A 21,130-nucleotide genomic window follows, 5' to 3' on the forward strand; every position below is an offset into this window, starting at 1 on the left:
GGCTGAGATCTGCAGCCTTGGACGAATAAGAGGCAGTCAATGCTGCAGAATTCCATCATCCCATGCAGGTGACGAGAACCCTGTCGTGGAACCCTACTCCGCTGACGATGCAATATCGACCACCTCGGGGTCAACACCTCAACCCCTCTTCCCCGTGCTTCCATTCCTCGCCGAAGCCATTTCGGGCTAATATGAAGCTATCCCAAGCTACATAAACCACGAGGAGTCATTCATGAGCGAATCAAGCCTCCTGTCATCGAGAAGTCGCTGTGGTCAGATCGTGGCTTAGTCATACGTACATGGCTGCCACATCGCTTCTGCTATGTGTCATTGGTGGCTGGCTGAGATCCGAGGCCTGTGCACGAATATGCAGAATCGACTGATGAAGCAGGTGCTCCTCCCATATTAGTGTGACCGATTAGTGAAACCAGCGCTTTGCAGTATGCACCCCTTCTCCAACACCGACATTGGCCCTCCTCCTCGAGGTACTCCATACTGCAGAGGTTCTAGACAACGATTCAGCAGAGACCATCTGCCTGTGAGCAACTCCGCGACGACTCAGATCAATCTATGCCCGCTAAACTTGGATTTGATTCTTGATGAGTGATCGGCCCTGGCCAGGTTACGAGACTTGCAGGAAAAGAAATATGGTTCCGCAATAATTGGCTTCCGTTGTTCAGTTGATCAAGATTGGGACTATCCCTGGTATTGTTAACTCCGATATGTACTAAACCTTTTGGTTTCTTGACGTTCTCATGAGTGGCTGTTGGACCGACATGTGCGAGAGCTTGCTTTATTTAAAGAATGTACTCGTAAATACCGCCCATCCAGTTCAGGTTCCTCTGCATATACGGAGTCCAGGGCAGCATCCTGCGGGGTTAGGGCTCGTTTGTATCTGGATCTCCGATCTTGCCCATCGGCCCCGCTATCTAATACTGATCTCTGAAGCCTCCGCCTGGCGAAGATAGACAGGAGTCCAGACATCTGTTGGCTCGTGCATACCGCCATTTCCAACGAGACATGCGTCAGTCTTGGTGGCATCGACGATCGACTCGAGCAGCGCCACAACATGCAGGCAACATGCAGGCAACTTCTTGGAAAAGGGTATTGTAATCATAATTGATTACCACGTATTGAGACATCGGCACTGCATGATGAATTATTGATGATTGCTGCACCCACCTTTTGTCGCCAGGAAATATATCCTGACTCTGCCAAACTGCCACGAGGGGCCAGCACTTCGACACTTCGGTCCAGAAAGCTATCGCCTGATGAGTTATTGCAGAATTTCTTAATTATCACTCTCACATTCACCATGACGATCCAGGAGCCCTATGATCTTTCTAGCCTGACGACGCAAGCCGCGGAATCAGCTGGGGCATACCAAACGGCCCAAACTGAACAGGCACGGCTTGACGCCATTGAAAGTACCACAAGACTCCTTCGAGCTCTTGAAAGTCCTGCAGATGCAATCTACAAACTATTCGCTTCGGTAGGGCCCAGATATCGGTGATTTGCCTCCTCAGCACTAATGTGAGGAACCAAAAGCCCACTGTTCCCATGGCCGTCAAGACCGCGCATGACCTGGGTGTCTTCGCGCGGCTCTCCCAAACCACATCTTCTGTCACCTGCAAAGAGCTGGCTGCAGGGAAAAATGCCGATACCCAGCTCGTAGGTACGGAATGCCAATATTTGCACTGGCCATGACTTCAAATACTGATCGCATTGGGGTAGAGCGGATCATGCGAGTTCTTGTTTGCAACGGTTTCGCCTGCGAACTGAGTCCCGGTCAATATCAGCCAACTGCCTTATCAAGGCAGATGATGGAGAGGAAAACGATTGGGACAATGGACTCTCTGTAAGTGTGCGCTGCTTGGTTGTTCGACTCTCGCCTAACACCAGTTTAGTTTCGTCGACTTTTTACCAATCATCCAAAAGACACCAGAATTCCTTCAAAAGTCCGGGTACAGAAATCCAGGGGATCCCAAGAATGGGCCCTTCCAACATGCCTATAATACCACTGGTTCCTGTTGGGACTGGCTGGCTGCAAACACAGACGCCCTAGACCGCTTCAATACTTTCATGGAGGGTGGCCGAGACGAGGCTGCGCACTGGGCTGACTGGTTCCCCGTTCAGAAGCAGTTGCTGGATGGAGCGCTGGCAGACCGTCCGCTGCTCGTTGACATCGGCGGCGGCCGCGGTCATGATCTCATCGGATTCAAGGAGAAATTCCCATTGGGACCTGGTCAGCTTGTACTAGAGGATTTGCCCTCGGTTATCGAGGACATTCAATACCTCGACGACGACATTCAGCGAGTCAAACATAATTTCTTCCAGCCTCAGCCTGTCAAAGGTTTGTTATGCACCTGTTCCATTCCCGCTATGGTCTAACAGATACTGTAGGGGCTCGTGCATACTACTTTAAACACATCATGCATGACTGGGACGATGATCACTGCCGGACCATTTTGCAACGTACTATCGCCAGTATGGAGAAGGGGTATTCCAAAGTCTTGATCGAGGATCACGTCGTTCCTGACCAAAATGCCGGATTAAAGGAGACCTTGACCGATATGATTGTCATGGCATGGTGTCCAGGAATTGAACGGACTCGCCAGGGATGGATAGATCTTCTACAGTCAGTAGGATTAGTGGCCAAGAACTTCTGGCTGCGTCCTGGGCAAACGAAAGGCATTATCGAAGCCGAGCTGCAGTAGACGAATGAGACGCCAGATTTAGCGATATCCCAGTGCCGTCAGATCCACGCTCATGTGGCTTTGTGACTTTGTATACCTTAGCAGCTAGCTTCCACAATATACATTCCATCTGAGCTGACATTCGTGGGTTGAGTGCACAATTCGTGTACCTTTCAGATAATTAGGGACAGAGTATGAAACACGGGCATCGTGCTACGGCTCACAACATGCTATCCTACTTATTGGCTTGGCGGTCTCCAGCCACTGGAAATATTAAGAGGCGGAAGCGATAATATCAAAGTCTATCAGATCCCCCTTCTGACGAAATAAGGGTAATATCATATAGCTTAGACCACTGATATTAATGCATCGATACTCATCTCAGAATAGCCGAGGTCCAGGCGCTCTATACCTCGGGCACAATATTCTTGTTACTCTCCGCTCTCTTAAAGGCGCAAAATAAATAAGGAATTAACAACTTACCTTATCATGTCTTCCTCTGTCTTCCGTGTGATTGAGCACTCTGTCAATGCACAGCATATTCGCGAGTATCCGGCCGCGACAGCGGGGAGACAGGAAGATGTCCTTCAGTTGGCGGTAAAACAATACGTGCCTCTCAGTAACCCCGACCCTAAACCAGGCGACCTGAGCATCATCGGTGCCCATGCGAATGGGTTCCCAAAGGAGCTATACGAGCCTCTTTGGGAAGAAATAAACCATCGCCTGAAGGCGAAAGGAGTTTTGATCCGCGGAATCTGGATCGCAGATGTCGCCCATCAAGGCCTAAGCGGCGTAGTAAATGAAACCAAGCTCGGGAATGATCGTAAGAACAAGCATCTATCTGTCTCGATGAAGATCGAGAACTGATATAATCTTTTAGCATCGGCTTTGGATCACGCCCGCGATCTCTTGTTGATGATTAACGAGTTTCGTGAACAGCTGCCCAGACCCATTGTCGGGATTGGACACAGCGTGGGAGCAGTTCAGTTGTATTTCCACCTTCCCTATATCTAATACCCATATCCCCCGTCTAATATTGTCTATAGAATTGCTCTGTCAATGCTGCATCCCCGGCTCCTCCAGTCCCTAGTTCTCATTGAGCCTCCAATGGCACCCATCGGCATCACCAAGGGTGGTCTGGGCACGGTCAAAGCATCCACTTTCCGGAAAGATCTATGGCCGTCTCGTGAAACAGCCCGAACGGCCATGCTGCAGAAGCCCTACTACCGCCGTTGGGACCCTCGGGTTTTCAACCGGTGGATCGAACACGGGTTGCGCGATACTCCCACTACCCTCCATCCCCAGCCTGGGGCAGTGACACTGACGACTACAAAGTCTCAAGAGATTGCTACATATCTGCGTCCTTTGTACGAGATACAGCGTGATGCCAGTGGAACCTGTCGCCCCGATAAACTCGCCTACCCCGATCTTGACCCCAGCAAACTGGCCCCGGATAGCGTCGGCTATAACCCCGGCGTGGAGTTCGTGTGGCAGAATTTACCGACAGTGCGGCCGACGGCACTTTATATTATCGGGGGTGCGAGTCACTTGGGGACGTCGGAGCTGCAGGAGCTGAGACTGGCGCGGACAGGCACGGGGGTTGGGGGCAATGGAGGAGCCGGAGCTGGGGGGACCGGCCATGTCACTATTCCCAATGGCGGACATCTCCTGCCGATGGAGATGGTCGAGCGTACTGCGGTGGCTGCTGTAGAGTGGTTAGGACAACAGGTGCCGTCGGCGTTGCATATGGACGAGGAGTTCCAGAAACGCTGGGACAGTCTCACCGGGGTGGAGAAGTCGACGCTGGGTAGTCGGTGGTATAAGATGGCTACCTCGATTGTAGCGAAATCCAAAGCGTCGAAATTGTAATTGCCGTCTACAACTCGGTTGATGTTGACAGAATCTGTACGAATCTTGGGTATATGCCACGTTATCAATTACATGCATGATATATATTGAAGGTGGTCGTTCACGGTCTTTACAATAAACAAGGAGAGACATGAAGACTATTCAACTGCGATACCCTTCACAACTTGGCTTGTGCAGGCTTCTTTCTAGGTTTCCTGATGATATCTGGCCAGTACACAGAAAACATGGTTGATAACAAGTCTTACGATAGTACTATTCTAGGGACGTGCCAGTAATATATTGTCTCGCCCGCCTGATACATATTATACATTCCCCATGGTGTTCCTGGCGAGGCTGTTGTACTGGTAATGTGCAGCGTAAGTATAATATACTGCTTACTTGTTGAATCCAACCTTCGCGCTGGATCATGGGTCGTCTTTCCAGATGGTGGCAGCGGCGTGGGTATCCAAGGCGTACAACTCGCCAAGGTAATAGGGATGTGACTAATTATTATAGACACGGGCACCTTGAAGCGCGAACTCTGCATGTGGATAGGGGCAGAGGTATTTGTTAACTTCGAAGAGATAGATAATCCCTTAAAGGCTGTTATCGAGATAGCGGACGGGATTGGTGTTCACGGTGTCTTCGTCACTGCGCCCCCGGTGTATAAGACTGCTATCTCTTTTATTGGAGATCGTGTTAGTTCCATGATGTGTTCTGGACTTCTAACTGCGGGCTCTATGGTTTTGGGGACAGATCAATGTGAATTTACCTTCAAGAATATTAGTATTAAGGCGACCTCAGTAGGGAGTCAGAGTGATACAGCTGCGGTGTTGGATTTTGCTAAGCGGCGTATGCTGCAGCAGATTTCTGAGGTTTATCCTTTTAACAGGTTACCTGAAGGAGTTGAGAGGCTGCGTAGGGGACAGGTCGCCGGCCGAATTGTTGTTAACTTTAACTGGGAGGATTAAACATGTACAGGTGATGATATTAGTCGCTTTTTCTGGAATACCTTGTTTTGCCAATATAAACACCTTTGTCCGTCCATGCCGCCTTCCTGGATAAAACAACACTTTATATTCTCAAACAAGCAGTACCTCGAAATAACGCTATTCCGGTTGGATATACCAGTAGATCCTCTAAAAGGTACTTTCGTACTTGACCACGAAATACTAATTAGTAAACTAACTGGTTACCTATACAATGTAAGTGCTTCGTTACCCCACTGTGCTAACTGTATCAAACATTCGAGGGGCACTTAATTCCCCAAATACCACATCTGGATATAACTCCCATTTAACTCCTTTTCGCACACTTGCTTCATCATCATGGTCAAGCCAGCGACACCGTAGAGGCCGCAGGTCCCTGGACCAACTGCCAATTCAAACCGGATCCAATATCAGATAGCACGTCGAAGCATTGGAATCGGGGGTGAAGGTGGATTTTCTCGGACCATAAACTGGCCATGGCTTGTTTTTAAACAGAAATAATACCCTGGTGCTTATCCCTACGTAGCTGGAGCTTTGCTTGTACATTTGGGAAGTGGTTCAGTAGAAATCCAAACTGTTGTATATTGCTTAACAATCGTTTACACAAAGACTGCAATATCGCTGCTTCGGTTTGACCAAACGTGACCACCAACGCCTATTCTTGTACTGGCAATGGTGGAACACAGTATATTTCCTATTGCGATCTGTCTGTCGGCCTGTTATTCTGGCTAATTCTATTGCAAATCCACATTGGTCATTATCGGAATTTCGGAACGGCCTCCTGAAGCGTTGAGAAGCTTTGGACTCTAATTCCAGTTCCAGAGTATCCAGCTGCACATTTCTGCTACACAAAATAGCCGCTCTCGAGAACGGCGTACCAAATTTAACCTCAATAGCCGCAAGTATACCATTACTGGTGGTGTTAAGTCGTAGGATTTATTATCACCCGCGCAAGCTGTGAAATGGGTGCGAGTGTAGCCGTCTTAAATATCCAACAAGATCCTATTGCAGAATCCCATTCACTTCACAAGGTTTTAGGGGTCACAGTTATATATTTAGAGACATGTTGGGAATGGGACGAGCCTCAACCAGGCATTTATGCCGGCCGTGGGCGAGCTCTCAACTATACATAAATTGGCTGCCCCAGTCATTCGACCTGTCGTATTGTTGCTCCAGCGGCCCAGCCATACAATGTATTTGGTTTGGAATCAGATAGAGGCTGGGGTTTGAGATCGATGTCAGAATTGATGATGTGGCAGTACGTTTCGGCTTTGCAATAGAGCTCGTATTGGCCCTATTTCTGTCAGCACTGCTTCGTGTCGAGTTTGGACTTACTCACTACAGTAATATATGGATCACTTTATACTCTGATTTCTGCGCTTTAGGTATATTGATTTATTTCTCATATTTATCCCTGGGTATCTCCATCCGTTCAGACCATAAGGACTCAAAAGGTATTAAAACTAATGTAAGCATTATCTCTTTAAACTCTAAGATAAAGCCCCCTCCTTCGTCCAATATCTCGCTCACTTCATCCTCCGGTATTTAACGCAGGTGCAGTAAAGCCCTAGTCTGACTTCGGTATACCGCATCCTCTATAGCAGTATACGTGGGTTATACCAAGCCTTTCGAAATACATTATGCGTAGGAACCGAAGTAGGACCTCCGTTGTATCATTTAGTCCCCTACGCTCCTCTACGAGGGCGAGAATTTCCAGACCCAACACAAAACTGCGCTTGCGGTTAAATAGACAGTCCTCGAAAGTAGTATAAAGCACCCTCCAGGAGACCATGGATATCGGCAATCATCCAAGGATATAACATTGGGAACCCCGCTTAGGCATATTGTGATGGCGTCAGCAGTATCCCAGAGCTTAAAATTCAGAAATCATAACTTGATGACCAGGTATAACAAGACGGTTCGACCTTGTCGGTCAGCATGATTTGTGTCACTTCCATGATCGAGCAGGAATCCGGTCGGACTAACGTCTAGGATAGGAGCCAACCGGTATATAGCAGTTTGCCTCCATTTTTAGGTGAGCTGAAAGATCTGAAGTCATCCTGGACCAGAATCGCGGCATATTCACTGCTCAAAGCGTAATGTAGAAGATTGTTATTTTCGGTTCCAAGCAACCGTCAATAATACTCATGTGGGTATCAGCCAGGAGACCGACAAGCTTCTTGAAAAGGCTGCTCCCCGCGGCATTCATATTTGGTTTACGAGGTATAAGTGGCATCACGGCACAGGAAACAAAGTATTGGTAGACCTTCCACGGGTAAAGAGTTTCTATCGTGCCGAGGGCTCCCATAATTAGCTGCCATTGCCCACGAATAGCCGCATCTGCGATGAGATTCCGCTTGTTGAATGGAGTGGACACCACGCTGGCTCAGATGCAGGGGACGTTATTTTCTTGCCGAGGAGTTGTGATATGATTTCTTTAGCTGACATTTGTAAAGGACAGCTCGTGCCCAAACTTGTTGAATCAATACCTGCTGCTATCGGCCGTGATGATGCCAAATTTAGTTTTCTAGTACCAAATTATATGAGGCTCGACATTCCTAGAGAGGGCAGTTGTTCAAAGTTAGCTTTAAATTAAGAGACTTTGAAGACAAAGGCAGTCGTACGATGCAAATAGCTGGCGTGGCTGTGGCGTTATGAAGGCGAAAGAAGGAGCTCTCCTCTGTCTTGGTATGCGCCTTAAAAGCTGACACCTAAAGAATGCTCCCTTGGCGAGAAGTGGTCGGAAAGAGCAGGTTGCTTAGGCGAGGGGGGTAGGCTGTAGAGCACAATTAGGGGCTGGTCTCCTAGGTCAATTCGCGGCACGTTCAATATACTGAACTAGGCCCAAGCATCTGGACCTAAGGTAATATGGAGAGCTTAGAAGCGTTGAGGAATATGAATTGCCTTTTTAATGGGATGCTAATCTTGGCGTTGGAGAGAATTTTTGTCTGGCGGCGGTTGCGTAAATATTTTTTGCCTCACCAACGTGTACCCAAAGCAAAGGGCAGGGGGAAAGGGGCAAGGGGAAAGGGTGAAGGGTAAAGAGATAAGCACTCATTCGAACCAGGCAATGTATGATATTACAGAGTCTTCACTCGTGTATAACATTTTCTTACGGATGTGTTGACATCCCTCCGAATACATAATCGAGTACAGCCTCTAGCCACATGGCCATGCGCGACCGACCGGCCAGGAGGGCCAAAGGCTTCCGTATCTACGGCTAGACGGTGCAGTATCATGTCTTCTAGTTCCTGCCTATCATCGAAACATTTCAAGTTGGCATGATCATCGTCTACACGCCCGTGGCGGCATATCTTATTAATGGGCCTCCGGCTATGCTGCGAGTGCTACTGTTGGGAATATGGTCTTCATGGGCATTATCGGGGCGCTGACTTCCCTTTCTGGGGCGAGGACGTACGAGAGGCCTGGGTTGGGGTGGAAAAATACGCGCTGGGCCGGGTTTTCTCTTGGGATTATGAGGATTGTTCTTCTGTCGTTGAGGTTTGGAGAGGTCCTGAGGTGGTATCCGAGATATCAGCTTATGGTATAACGATTGGCAGAAGGACGCGACTCACTGCAAGGGGGCTATGAATGCAAATATTAGGAATCGATCACTATGCCAGGCGAGAATCCGCAGCTAGTCCGGGTGGGAGGTTTTCAGAGGCAGGGGCACTTGAGGTTGTCGACCTAGAAGGCAAATAAATATGGTTGTCGAAAGAGAATGCAGAAGAAGGATAACTAAAACATCACTTGGGCATTGAGTACGGACCTCGAGGAAAAGACACTGGGGCGGCTTCGTAGTTAGTACGGAGTACGCAGTCCTGGTAGCCTTCAAGGGAGAGTGAGCAACAAGAGTCGAATTGCGGACCACGGAGCCCAAAGGCTCACGAAAAACCCTCAGTTCCAACGCCTAGCCGTTGATATGTACAGCTCACTCGCTTCCCTTAGACTGCTACTGCGGGTCCATCAACTGTATTTGGTACACCGATCCTGCCTGCTGAGCCGTTGACGGAGGAAAACACCGAGTTCGGCCAATTTCCATCTGATCGGTTCGTCATGGTATGTGGAATTGTGTTTGTGGAATGCTACTTGGTCTTGGACTACTCTGGGTCTCCTAGGGAAAACGAAACTACAATGCCACGCCAACTAGAAAAGAAATCAAACGCCAGTGGGAGCGTTTTCCGTGGAAATACCAACGCCTTGCCCTGGAAAGCCAAGAGGCGGGCAGGGTAAAACCATCCTGGCTAAAGGATGCAACCCAAGGTACACAGAGGAACACTATACTGTTACCAAGAGGTAACTATCTGACCATCTGAAAGCGTGATCAATAAGTCGGTGGAGATTCAATGGCGCCATGGTGCTATCTGGTTAGACAGCCTACTGTAATCTCTTTCTTGCAAAGCCTCCAGCTTCGGGCATTGGTGACTCTCTGGTACTTTTTTCTTCGTGATCCCCGAGATTGGTCCGACGTAGGCTGGGAAGTCTACAGAGAAGGTAACGGATGCGAAGACTGCTGTCACAGAGGGAATGTCTCATCTGGCTCTCTCCTACTGGCTGCCCATCGCGGGTCAACTGCAGCGGCATGCTGGGATCTCGCACGGGGAACCAGCATATAATTGTGTCACACTTTGACCCCCAACTCCCTAATGGAGTAATCCACACTCCCACACACCTATCCGCAGCCTGTGGGTGTTTTAGGGTTAGCGAGATCTAAATCTAGCTCATGACGTCGTATTGTCTTAAACTCAACCTGCCCTAGTGTTTCAAGAAGACGAACGGTGTGCCTGGTTTACATACGGTTTGCGTAGGCTACCACATAGACTGAAAGGTTTCGCAAAATTGGAGTCCTCCGTATACACAGCCACCGACCTCCTCCAGTTATTGCGACGACATTTGCATCTGAAGGCAAAGACGGAATGGATCTGCAGGGCAGGACCTGGTTCGGCCCACAGTCCGCGACCAATACAAGCCTCGGGACCTGCGAAGCGAAGACGGGAGGTGCCCGAGTCTAACACGAACACAATAGTTCTTGGCGTCTTGAGAGTTAGGGTCCCCAGTAGGGTTGCGGTATGTTTCAATCAACATCCAGGTACGAGGTTGATGGGCGATAGGGTGTCAACCAAATATGCGCATTTAACGTTGTATGCATCCCACGATAACCGGTCAATGTACACGGTCAGATAGATGTCGTCCCTTCAGTAGAGCACAGATAGATCTTTGACGAGCTCATCGAAAGGCCAGTACGATGTCTTTTCCCACGGCCGGAGGAATGCCGGAGAAATTGAGAAGTATCCGAGCCGAATTTGAACATGGGTTGAAATGAAATATTAGTTTCACGGAACTTCGTGACAGGCTTTCAGTGCCGTGGGGAACGGGCCCTGGTCCAGGTCCAACTTGCCTGTGCGCTAGAGTAGACATGCTGCTCAAGGCATCAGGGTTGACAGTCGGCCCCAGAGCTTAAGCAATTTTTCAGACATTGATCTAGTATTGATTAATGGCCCGTCACCGTCAGGCGTGCGGCATCCTATCTCCCACGACTACCTACAATGGCATCCTTTTCCGGAAAAGGGATGAGAAAACTCGTCGTTGTGGTGGTTCTCTCTCTCATTGTTTTCGTTATCCACCAGCTCAGCTACGTCGACGAATCTGTCCTCGCTGGACAGTTGTCTGAGTCTCTCAGCATTATCACCTCATGCCCTCCTGATGCCCTCGAGCCACTAGTTAGCCTCCCCCCTATAACGGACTCCAGAATACCCGACACTGTCCACCAACTCTGGAAAACAACCAATATCGAAGACTATTCGACGGAAATCAAACCCTCTCGCGTCGCATGGCAGACCATGTTCGAGCCCCTAAATTACACTGTCAAACTCTGGACTGACGACGATATCCTCAAACTCGTCAAAGACAAATACAGCTGGCTGCTGCCAACTTACCTGGGCTATCCCCATAATATTCAGCGTGCGGACATCGCCAGGATGCTCATCGTCCACGCCGAAGGCGGCATCTACGCAGACCTAGACGTTTACCCCTCGTCAGCAGAGCACATACAATGTCTCCAACACCTCGGCATGCAAGCCATATTCCCACCCACAGGAGGTACACTCGGGCTGAGCAACCACTTCTTCATGGCCGAGCATGGATCCCCCTTCCTCCAATGGGTGCTCTACGAGGCCAAGCGGCGAGGACACGGGCTGGCGCTTCGACGGATTGTGCTGCCATACCTTCAGGTCTTTTGGTCCACAGGGCCGATAATGTTGACGGCAGCGCTTCGAAAATACGCCTGGTTATACGACACACTGCGGGACGATATAGGGTTGCTAGATGAAGGGTATAGCGGCGCAGTGATACGGCATGCCGCCGGGCGGTCCTGGCAAGGGGTTGACGGGCGGGCGTTGAATTATATTGCGGACCACGTGCAGATGGACGTAATATTACACGCTACTGCATGCCTATTTATCGTGCTGGGCCTTATATATGTCGTCAGGAGATACTATGGCAGATGCCCTACTATATGACGTCCTGGGGTGTGGCTTGTGCATTTTTGATGGGTGGTTTCATAACTGAGACATTTATTCATAAGTCCCGGGCCGGTACGTTGAGGATGGACTTCAGTGGGAAAATGATTTCCGCAAATATCCGATACCGGCCCTCATCCTCCACAACGCTGGCTATCAGGCATATGTGACTTCCATGCAGATATGCCAGTGTTTGCGTCCAAGTCGCTCCTCGCTGAACTTTCACTACAGCGCAAATATTTGCAAATATTGTCACGCTGATAGCGTTCAATTAGAAATCATCATTTATGGTGGTATTGGAATTTGACTTAATGTTTGTTTGACTATTATAGCTAGAATATGGTCCACAGCTTCATAGTAGATCAGCATGTTAGTATCATCTTTCACTACCTTGAGACAGAACTTTTCCTGCTGGTGAATACACATAATAAACCAAGCCTGTTTGGATTCTGTAACTCAGGCCCGGTAGACCTACCAGTTGACTATATCAGTCTTGTCACGGCTAACTGCCTGGCCGAGGAAGTAGTAGGCCTGTAAGACCATCCACAAGACAGATTGGATATTCATGACGAGTTAAGCTGAGTAAGTCAAGGCCTGACTCAACCAGGAAAAATCTTCTTTATCTTTAAGAGATATAATCTTGGAACTGCAACATTAACCTATTAATATCTCCTATTTCTTGAAATTAATATCTCCCGGTAGTATATATATTCTCTATAATTAGGTGTATTACACCCTTCCACACTATTTACAAGGACCACAAAGGTCAAGGACCTTATAAAGCCCAGAAGAAATACCCCCTCAGAGGCTTATAATGGCACGAGCCTTCATTGCAGATAAGCCATCTTGCAGCACCAACTAGCACATACAACCACAGGGTGTCGCGAGCTCTCCTGGATACTATCGCCGTAGTGTGTCTTGTTTGTTTATCGTCGGTTTTACCGTCTATCGCTTTGATGTTATTCCGAGCTGAATAGCTTGGCTTCTGTCACGACAGCCAAGACCGCGACACGTATTCCTACTCCGTACAGTGGGATGACAAAAAAAGTCTTCAAAATGCCAAGACGACTATTATAAAATTAGTAATAAACAGTTTCCTAATTAAATATAGTCGAAACTATTCTGCCAGGTTAAAAACTTTATAAATGTTAAAATATATAGGTGAAGCTATATAATATACTATACTATAGAGTAGTATGGAGCTAGCTATAAAGGTCCAGTATATAAATTCTATCTTATTATAATTCTCGTATAAGTAATACTCCGTCTTAAATAGCTTGATATACTAGCTATATTAGGAAGGCGATATCTACTTTTAGGTTAGCGCCTGCTGTAGATTTGGCATTTCGAATTCAGCTTCCTTTTCATCATACCTTTCCCCCAATAGCATATTATAAACGTACAATATAGTAGAACACAGCTTGAGATCGCGCTGAAGACCCAGTCTGGTTTCCTTGTCTGCATCTAATGCAGTAATGCCCCCCTCCTCACTCCCAACACAGTCTGGCAGTCAGTTGGTAGGCCCAGCTATCCGTTAACTCCCAATCTATTCCAGAATGCACGATGGGGCATATTTTGCGACGGGTAATCATAGTCAGGGAGAGCCTTTGCGGCGAAACGTCGAAAAGATTGCATTTCCAGCAGTGATACCTCCTCTTCGAAAGACTCATTAGATTTCAATCGTTTGCGAGAAAGGACTCCATCCACAAGATTAATCAAGTGGTACGCCTCCAACGTAAATCCGCAACAAGCTCTATCCCAAACCCATGGCCCCAATGGATATTCGCCAACGTACATATCGGAATTTAAGGGTGACGAGATAGGAAGAGTATTACAGAAACAGCCTCTCTTGCAATCTCTCTCGCGATGGTATCTTCATTGTACGCACGTGCGACAGTGATAATCAACATTTTAACCGCGTCGGAAAGATCTCTATCTCTACTGGTATAGCCTAAGTGTTGGACACCAGCGCGATAATTCAAGTATTGGATATCTTTGTGACTTGAGGAGAGAGGGCTATGGAGTGCAGAATTTGTTTCGTGGGGACCGAGGCTATAGTGTTGTTCGGGATAAGACGTAGGGCTTCAGAGACAAGGTGTCTGGGGATATAGGAGATAGAGCTTTGGTCTCCTCGGTTTTTGAGAATTCCCGGATAGTTGCGGTCAACACGCGGCGGAAATGATTCAACTCAGTCGACTTCGACACTTTGTTGCATACAAAGAGATCTTATGCGTTGGGAGTATAATGGTCGGTCATATTCCGAATAAGCCGATATAACGTCATAGACAGCACTAGACGCCTACATACAATGCCCCCGCCATTGCACTCAATGCCCAATGTAGCTCTAATATCAAACCAGCCAGGAANCGAGTCCAGATGATCTCAAACTACGTCTCACGGCCCATCACCGTCCTCGGAGCGGGCGTGCTAGGCCGACGTATCGCAACCGCCTTCGCCGCCGGCGGGTACACCGTGCACATCCGCGATCCGAGCCAGACAGCACTAGACGACGCATCGCGCTTCGTGGACGCAAACAAAGCCAAATTCGGAGCGTTCGCCAATACAGCCCGTCCAGCGGGTCGTCATGGGATTTTCACCGAGATTCAGCGGGCGGTTAAGTCGTCGTGGCTGGTTGTCGAAGCAGTGCCGGAGAAACTGCCGCTGAAGATATCGACGTTTGGGGAAGTGGACCGGTGTGCGTCGCCTGATTGTGTTATTGCGTCGAATAGTAGCTCCTTCAAGTCGCGCGAGATGATGGGCGAAGTGGGCGAGGAGCGGAAGCGAAGGGTTTTGAATATGCATTTTACGATGCCGCCGGCTATTCGAACGGTGGAATTAATGACGAGTGGGCAGACGGAGGAGAGTTTGTTCCCTTTTTTGAGTGGTGTGTTAAGTGAGTGTGGGATGATTCCTGTTACTGCTAGGAAGGAGTCGACTGGGTGAGTTGACCTATGCGTTTAGCAAGTGTTGGGTAAGACTAATCTGTAAGACTCATTTTCAATCGTCTCTGGGCCGCCATGAAGCGCGAGATCATGCTTATTCTGTCCGAGGAGGTTAGCTCGCCCAAGGAGATTGACGTTCTCTTCGAGCAGATGTTCCAAACGTCCTCGAGTATGCCGCCCTGCCGAATGATGGACCAGGTTGGCCTAGATACCGTTGCCTTTATCGAGGACCACTACATCCAGGAGCGTGGCCTGGACAGCAAGATGACCGTGGACTGGCTTCGGGATAACTACATTGAACTGGGGAAACTGGGACAGAAGAGTGAGAAAGGCGGACTATATCTTCAGCAAGCCACTCCGCATGACCTCACTCACCAGGAGATTTACGTTCTGGACGTTGGTCTTGGATCGAGGAACGAAATTAGCCAGGTCACTACAAGCGGCCGAGTGCTCCGCTTCAACCTCGCAACGAAGACCGTCACAACCATCGTTTCGGAACAGGTCACACCAGATGGAATTGCCGTCTCGCGCTCCGCGGGCCGCATCTTCTGGACGAGTATGGGGAGGAACCTATCCGCACGCGACGGCTCTGTTCTTTCGGCCAATCTCGACGACTCGGATATCAGGCCCGTTGTCGAACCGGGCGCGGTGGTTACACCTAAGCAGCTAGTTATCGACGATGAGGCGCAGAAAATCTACTTCTGCGATCGCGAAGGCATGGGCGTGCACCGAGTGGATTTCGACGGGTCTAATCATGAGCTTCTCGTGTCCGCAGGCGAATACTCTAACCCCGAACACCTAAACGCTATGCAACGATGGTGCGTGGGTATTGCCCTCGACTCGGTCCGTGGGCACTTCTACTGGACACAAAAGGGCCCTAGTAAAGCCGGGAAGGGAAGGATTTTCCGTGCTAGAATTGACATGCCGGCCGGGGCAACGGCGGAGAATCGCCCGGATATCGAGCTAGTGTTAGACAAGTTGCCCGAACCGATTGATCTTGAGATTGATCCTTTATCGGGCGTTTTGTACTGGACGGACCGCGGAGAGTATCCCACGGGCTCCTCGCTAAATAAAGCCGATATAACGGACTTGAATGAGACTAGGAGCAGCCACCGGATTCTGGCACGCCAGTTCCATGAGCCGATTGGGCTGAAGGTCGACAGTGAGAAGAAACTGGCGTATGTTTGCGACATGGGAGGATCAATCTATCAGGTCACACCGGAAGAGAAGAAATTGCTCTTCCAGGATGATGGATGCTACACGGGTTTGTGCCTATAGTACGTGGAAGTATATACTTGAATCTAGCTGTCTCGGAACTATCAGGAGTGCTGCAAAAAGGACAGGAATGATGATTCAGTTATTACTGGCTGATTGACTAACTAAAAAAGCTGGAGAGGGAGGGTGCGCAGGGATGTGATGCATTATAATGATAGATCAAGTACTACTAATCATCCTTGACAGCCCCCAACCTCCGTCCCTACTCAGCTCCAACTCGCGGCTCTACCTATGCCAGTACCAGGCCCGAATGAGCTGCTGATCCGTCTTTCCGTCACTTCCCTCTGTGGCTCAGATTTAGGCATGGCCCTCGGACATATGGGACCTGTCGGAAATATCTTGGGCCATGAAGGAGTCGGTCGAATTGCGGCGATTGGATCGGACGTCCCATCACTGGACCCAAGAGTCGAAATTGGTCCGCGAGTCGGAGTCGCCTGGACCCGCGACATCTACGGCGTTTGCAGCTACTGCCTGGATCCTACTAACGAAGGGGAAACGCGTTGTGCAGAAGGCCTGCACTCGGCGAAAGCATATCCAGACATCTTTGGCGAGTATACGATCATGCCATTGCGATATCTCGCTCGCATTCCCCCAGCCTTTGACGACGTGCCGGATGAAGAGGTCGCGCCAATTGTTTGCGGTGGTGTGACCGCCTATAAAGTGATCAAGGGCTGCCGTTTGACACCGGGACAATAGATGGTGGTCTCGGGGGCCGGCGGCGATGTGTGAGCACTACGAGTGGCTTTCGGACATGCAATGGGGTACCGCGTTATCGTGGACGATTCAAGCGCTGCAAGGAGGCGTATTGCAAATCCCAGGGTGCAGAGCACTACGTGGACGTGTTTCCTTCTGGAGAAGCTGCAGGGAAGAAAGTCAAAGAGTTGACTGATGGACAAGGTGTTAGGGCTGTGGTTATCACGACCACCGCCGCTGCAGCATATCAGAAGGCTTTTGATATGCTGGGACCATTCCGCACTTGAATGTGCGTCTCTATTCTGCCAGAGCATGCCAAAGTGGACTTCCTCCCGTTGCGGATGATCGATTAGGGTGGACGGTCAAGGGTTCGTCCGTGGGTACTCGTGCTGATATCCTCGAGGCTTTGATATTTGTCCAAAATCGGGTTGTGGTCCCTCGAGTGAAATGGGCTGCATTGGGGGAGATAGAAGAGTTGACGAGTGAGATGTCGAAAGGCCAAGTGGGTTCCCTGTGTCAATATATTTGCGTTGGTATTGTTTCTGACGTCTAAGCAACTTGTAACCAGATCGAGGGCAAATACGTGATGAAACAATGAGTGTGAAGAATGAAGATTATTGCTTCAGGAGGAAGAGAAGTTGCATTTAAATTTCATAGTTGTCCAGACTTGGCTTTTTCGTATAACAGTGTCTAATACAGATTATCCGTGACGCTATCTCGCGACAGCCTTTAGTTAATACATCTAAAAGCTCCCATTCTCACTCTCGATAATCTCTCGCGGCCCAGTGAACGTCTTGTTCAGTCCTCCCCACCACAGCGCGGCTAGAATAATCCACGAAATAGCCATGACAACGACCAAATAGTTCATCGACGACCCGGTAACGGGCACGGACACGGGGAAACAAAATGATATGGAGAAAAGAATTATGAACAAGGTCGCCACCAGATTAACGGCAGATCCATATCTTCCCAGCGAAAAAGCTCGTTCTGGGAGACACCCCCGGCCACGGAAGAAAAGAGCTGCCTGAGGAATCGCAAAGGTGATATTGAGGTTGAACAAGGTGAGATTGATGAAGCTGCTGTAGGCTTCGGATGAGATGATGTATAGGATGCCGACGACAATCTGCAGAGCCAGCATGAGAGCTGTCGCTCGCACTGGACTGTTCCATTGGAGATGAGAGAACCATCTGGCGAAGGGAATACCGCCGTCACGAGACATGGACCAGATCGTTCGACCTCCAAAGATGAAGAGATTCAGAACAATATCGTAAAACATCACCATATAGTACACACTCCAGATGGTGCTCGCGACCCTGGACCCCAATGCTTGGTTGTATACCTCCAATATCGGAACAGTCGAATCCACAATCGCGTCGACATCTTTCACGACGAACATGAGCGCAATAATCCACGCCAGAACGGTGACAAACCCCAGGCCGATCGAGACGCACATGGCAATCGGCACATTGCGACTGGGGTTCGGCACTTCTTCCGCGACGTGTGTTGGTGCATCACCACCGCTGTACGCCCAAAGGCACCCTGTGATTCCGATAATCATTGCCCAGCCATCCGACCATCCACTAGTATTTTCAAAGTTGCGGAATACCGCGTCACTGCTCTGCATTTCTTCGCTGACAACCAATAGGGTGACCATCGAGGCGACGAAGCCCATCAGTGACAGAAAGAAGATGCCAACACCTAACCATCCCACGGCTGCCGGGAATCGAGCTGTCAGGGAGAACCCAACGATACATAACGCCACATGAAGCAGATAGGTATGCCATGCTTGAACCTGATACGTCTCAGTCCAGAGCGCAACGAGCTCGAGGATTGAGCTCGCTACAAAGAAATTGCAGGATACCAACGCCGCCATGAGGTAGACGATCGTAATCCATCCCACGAAAAAGGCGGCCGCCCGACGTGATGATTTCGGAAACACCATGAAGACCATATGGTACTGGCCCCCGGCCGAAGGGAAAGCAGAAGCCAATTCTGCCGAACCAACATTGATGACGGCCATCACGACAGCTCCCACGATGAGGCCGTAGATAATGCCAGGGCCTCCGCCACACGCAAGCGGAACTGCGATGCCGGACGCGAACGCCATCCATGAGTTCATTGTAGTGAAGGCGAATGCGATCACAGATAGGAGGGTATACCGTTTTTCCAATTGTTCCGGGGGGATCTCGGCGTCGGTCAAGGTCTTCTCGACACCCCGGGATGGGCTACCCGGAGACTCGGACTTTTGGGTCATGACGGTAGACCTTGCACGCAGGTTGATGAATGAAGTTCTGTTGGTCCTGTAACTCTCGAAATGAATTGATTGAGTGGTGTTCGTAGATATGGTTAAGCTGGTGCTGGAGTCAATTTCGAAGGTTCTTCCCACATTTATGAGTGGTATCTGGGGGAGCAATCAGGGCAAACCGGAAAGGGAAAGAATTTAGGTACCACTGGGTTTCTGTAGGGTAGACTTTCCCTTCTGAGTCTGGTATCTCCAATGACTTCTGGAGTGTCCCACTCGCAGCCCTGAATTGCTGCTGTCAACTCCAATTTCCGGTCCAATCGGCGGTAACCCCGCAATTCCCCGTGGGGTGGAGCCGTACCATCGTAACTTGTACTGTATCCTCCCTGTTCACAAGTCAGTAGATTTAATATTCTTAAACCTGATAAGTCTATATAGTTGTCTTCTAATGGCTATCTATTATTACTTCACACTAGAGGTTAGCTGGTGAACTTAATATCTCGGAAGTCAAATCTCAGCACTTTATACTACAAAGTGTAATCAAGTAAGACTCTGCGCTAGTAAAGAAGCTTTTTCGTGATGTAACGTAAGGTTCCTCCTGGCCTGCAGGCATCCAGTGTCATCAGTCCACTGACCCTCTTTCTCAGCTATCCGTGGTGGGGCGGCTCCAGAAGCATTTGCGTTTCCGGTCCAATTTTGCCAGTTTCACAGGCTTTTCCTCGTGGACCGAGGACTGTAGGGCAACCGCTGCGCCGTGATGACATTCCGCAGCACTACTATCATGAAGAAGGGAGCGGAGATTTCAGCTTTTTGGGTCTTTTGATTGCAGGCACAGTATGACAAGCGAGGCATCCGGGGTTATTCCTCATCACTGATGCTGTTTTGTGGCCCAGGACACCAACTACAAAAATGGTGCTACGCAAGTCATTGTCGGATCCCACAAATGGGAGGATGGTCTTGGCACCTGACTAGTCCCTCCGCTCCACTTGTGAGACGAATGTCGACCACGTCTTTATGATCATTGGTAGCGTCTGGCATGGTGTTGGAGAAAACAAGTCCGCGAACAGCCGACGGAATATCTACTCTATGCACATGGTCAAGGATTGTCTCCGACAGGACGAGAATCAGTTCCTTGCAATTCATCGAGATGTCGTCAAATCCCACCCTCTGGAGGTTCAGCAATTGATAGGATATTCTGTGAGCTAATCGTATTGCGGTTGGGTTGAGGAGGGCGATCCTGTTAAGCTGGTTGCGAAAGAGTGACAGGACTGGACTCATGGGGACCTCCAAAGTATTATCTTCGAGGGCCCAGGCTCCGGGAACTTCAAGAGCCAGAAACCAGTTCTCAGTACAGTCATGAATGCATTTGGGTTAAACTCTGTTTATAATAGCATTCAATTCGCGCCTTCGTTATCCGACTCTCCTCGTGTCACGGTGTCCTGGTCTTATGCAGTATCAATTAAGCCGTATTTATAGGGTTTCCTAATATAATTTGAAAGAAATAGTGACTTCAACCAGGATATGGTATACAACACACATGATTTGCCAGTTTCCATTGCCTGAGAAATGCTCTGTATGAGAAACAACCTGCTTCGAGTCTATCCTACATTTACGGTCACTTATATCATGCAGCGCCTAGCTTAATGAAGTCATACAAATCCCTTATCTAAATACCAAATTCTTCTAAGGAGATGAATAGTTATCCGCCGTAATCTAATGCACTTTATAAATCAATTGTTTTATTTATGTAGTGCATACGACCACAGGGTGTGGAAAACAGGGCTTCCCGTCCGCTCAGCCGTACTTAAGCCACCATTATCAACGTAATTAGAAGTGGAAAGGGTCCTGCGGGTGTTGCTGCTTCATGGGTGATAGGTACTAAGTCTTGGGTGAGTGCAGGAGAGACGGGTGATATCAAGGTAAGAAA

The 21,130-nt window shown here is 49.1% G+C and overlaps 8 protein-coding genes across 8 annotated transcripts; 7 read left to right on the forward strand and 1 right to left on the reverse strand.

The window, feature by feature from the left end:
* Window positions 1-1,315: 1,315 nt before the first annotated feature.
* Window positions 1,316-2,717, forward strand: ASPSYDRAFT_164601 (uncharacterized protein; the record flags this gene model as incomplete). The annotated part of the gene is made up of 5 exons (XM_040843274.1): window positions 1,316-1,509; window positions 1,539-1,675; window positions 1,735-1,858; window positions 1,908-2,353; window positions 2,404-2,717. 5 exons carry the CDS (start codon window positions 1,316-1,318, stop codon window positions 2,715-2,717), a joined length of 1,215 nt encoding a protein of 404 aa, XP_040696304.1.
* A 468-nt stretch (window positions 2,718-3,185) lies between these two features.
* ASPSYDRAFT_137795 (uncharacterized protein) lies at window positions 3,186-4,693 on the forward strand (the record flags this gene model as incomplete). The annotated part of the gene is made up of 3 exons (XM_040840804.1): window positions 3,186-3,519; window positions 3,577-3,685; window positions 3,743-4,693. The coding sequence occupies 3 exons, from the start codon at window positions 3,186-3,188 to the stop codon at window positions 4,563-4,565; spliced, it is 1,266 nt and encodes a 421-aa protein (XP_040696305.1). The 3' UTR covers window positions 4,566-4,693.
* Window positions 4,694-5,089: 396 nt separating this feature from the next.
* ASPSYDRAFT_37306 (uncharacterized protein) lies at window positions 5,090-5,515 on the forward strand (the record flags this gene model as incomplete). Its single annotated transcript, XM_040845525.1, has 1 exon — window positions 5,090-5,515. The coding sequence occupies one exon, from the start codon at window positions 5,090-5,092 to the stop codon at window positions 5,513-5,515; it is 426 nt and encodes a 141-aa protein (XP_040696306.1).
* A 5,588-nt stretch (window positions 5,516-11,103) lies between these two features.
* Window positions 11,104-12,051, forward strand: ASPSYDRAFT_62815 (glycosyltransferase family 32 protein; the record flags this gene model as incomplete). The annotated part of the gene is made up of 1 exon (XM_040850175.1): window positions 11,104-12,051. The coding sequence occupies one exon, from the start codon at window positions 11,104-11,106 to the stop codon at window positions 12,049-12,051; it is 948 nt and encodes a 315-aa protein (XP_040696307.1).
* Window positions 12,052-14,427: 2,376 nt separating this feature from the next.
* On the forward strand, window positions 14,428-16,271 carry ASPSYDRAFT_164487 (uncharacterized protein; the record flags this gene model as incomplete). The annotated part of the gene is made up of 2 exons (XM_040843268.1): window positions 14,428-14,990; window positions 15,041-16,271. The coding sequence occupies 2 exons, from the start codon at window positions 14,428-14,430 to the stop codon at window positions 16,269-16,271; spliced, it is 1,794 nt and encodes a 597-aa protein (XP_040696308.1).
* Window positions 16,272-16,499: 228 nt separating this feature from the next.
* ASPSYDRAFT_62818 (uncharacterized protein) lies at window positions 16,500-17,559 on the forward strand (the record flags this gene model as incomplete). Its single annotated transcript, XM_040850176.1, has 4 exons — window positions 16,500-16,928; window positions 17,057-17,165; window positions 17,315-17,463; window positions 17,530-17,559. 4 exons carry the CDS (start codon window positions 16,500-16,502, stop codon window positions 17,557-17,559), a joined length of 717 nt encoding a protein of 238 aa, XP_040696309.1.
* A 144-nt stretch (window positions 17,560-17,703) lies between these two features.
* ASPSYDRAFT_137798 (uncharacterized protein) lies at window positions 17,704-19,624 on the reverse strand (the record flags this gene model as incomplete). Its single annotated transcript, XM_040840805.1, has 1 exon — window positions 17,704-19,624. The coding sequence occupies exon 1, from the start codon at window positions 19,213-19,215 to the stop codon at window positions 17,704-17,706; it is 1,512 nt and encodes a 503-aa protein (XP_040696310.1). The 5' UTR covers window positions 19,216-19,624.
* Window positions 19,625-19,867: 243 nt separating this feature from the next.
* On the forward strand, window positions 19,868-20,862 carry ASPSYDRAFT_705242 (uncharacterized protein). The gene is made up of 2 exons (XM_040850514.1): window positions 19,868-20,037; window positions 20,097-20,862. The coding sequence occupies exon 2, from the start codon at window positions 20,218-20,220 to the stop codon at window positions 20,407-20,409; it is 192 nt and encodes a 63-aa protein (XP_040696311.1). The 5' UTR covers window positions 19,868-20,037; window positions 20,097-20,217; the 3' UTR covers window positions 20,410-20,862.
* The last annotated feature ends 268 nt before the right edge of the window (window positions 20,863-21,130 follow it).

Source organism: Aspergillus sydowii (genome assembly GCF_001890705.1).
Source record: "Aspergillus sydowii CBS 593.65 unplaced genomic scaffold ASPSYscaffold_20, whole genome shotgun sequence".
Taxonomy (NCBI): Eukaryota; Fungi; Ascomycota; class Eurotiomycetes; order Eurotiales; family Aspergillaceae; genus Aspergillus; species Aspergillus sydowii.

What these genes read in the sequence shown, in the direction of transcription:
- ASPSYDRAFT_705242 (XM_040850514.1), top strand. Translation starts at nt 20,218, where the DNA reads ATGATCATTGGTAGCGTCTGGCATGGTGTTGGAGAAAACAAGTCCGCG.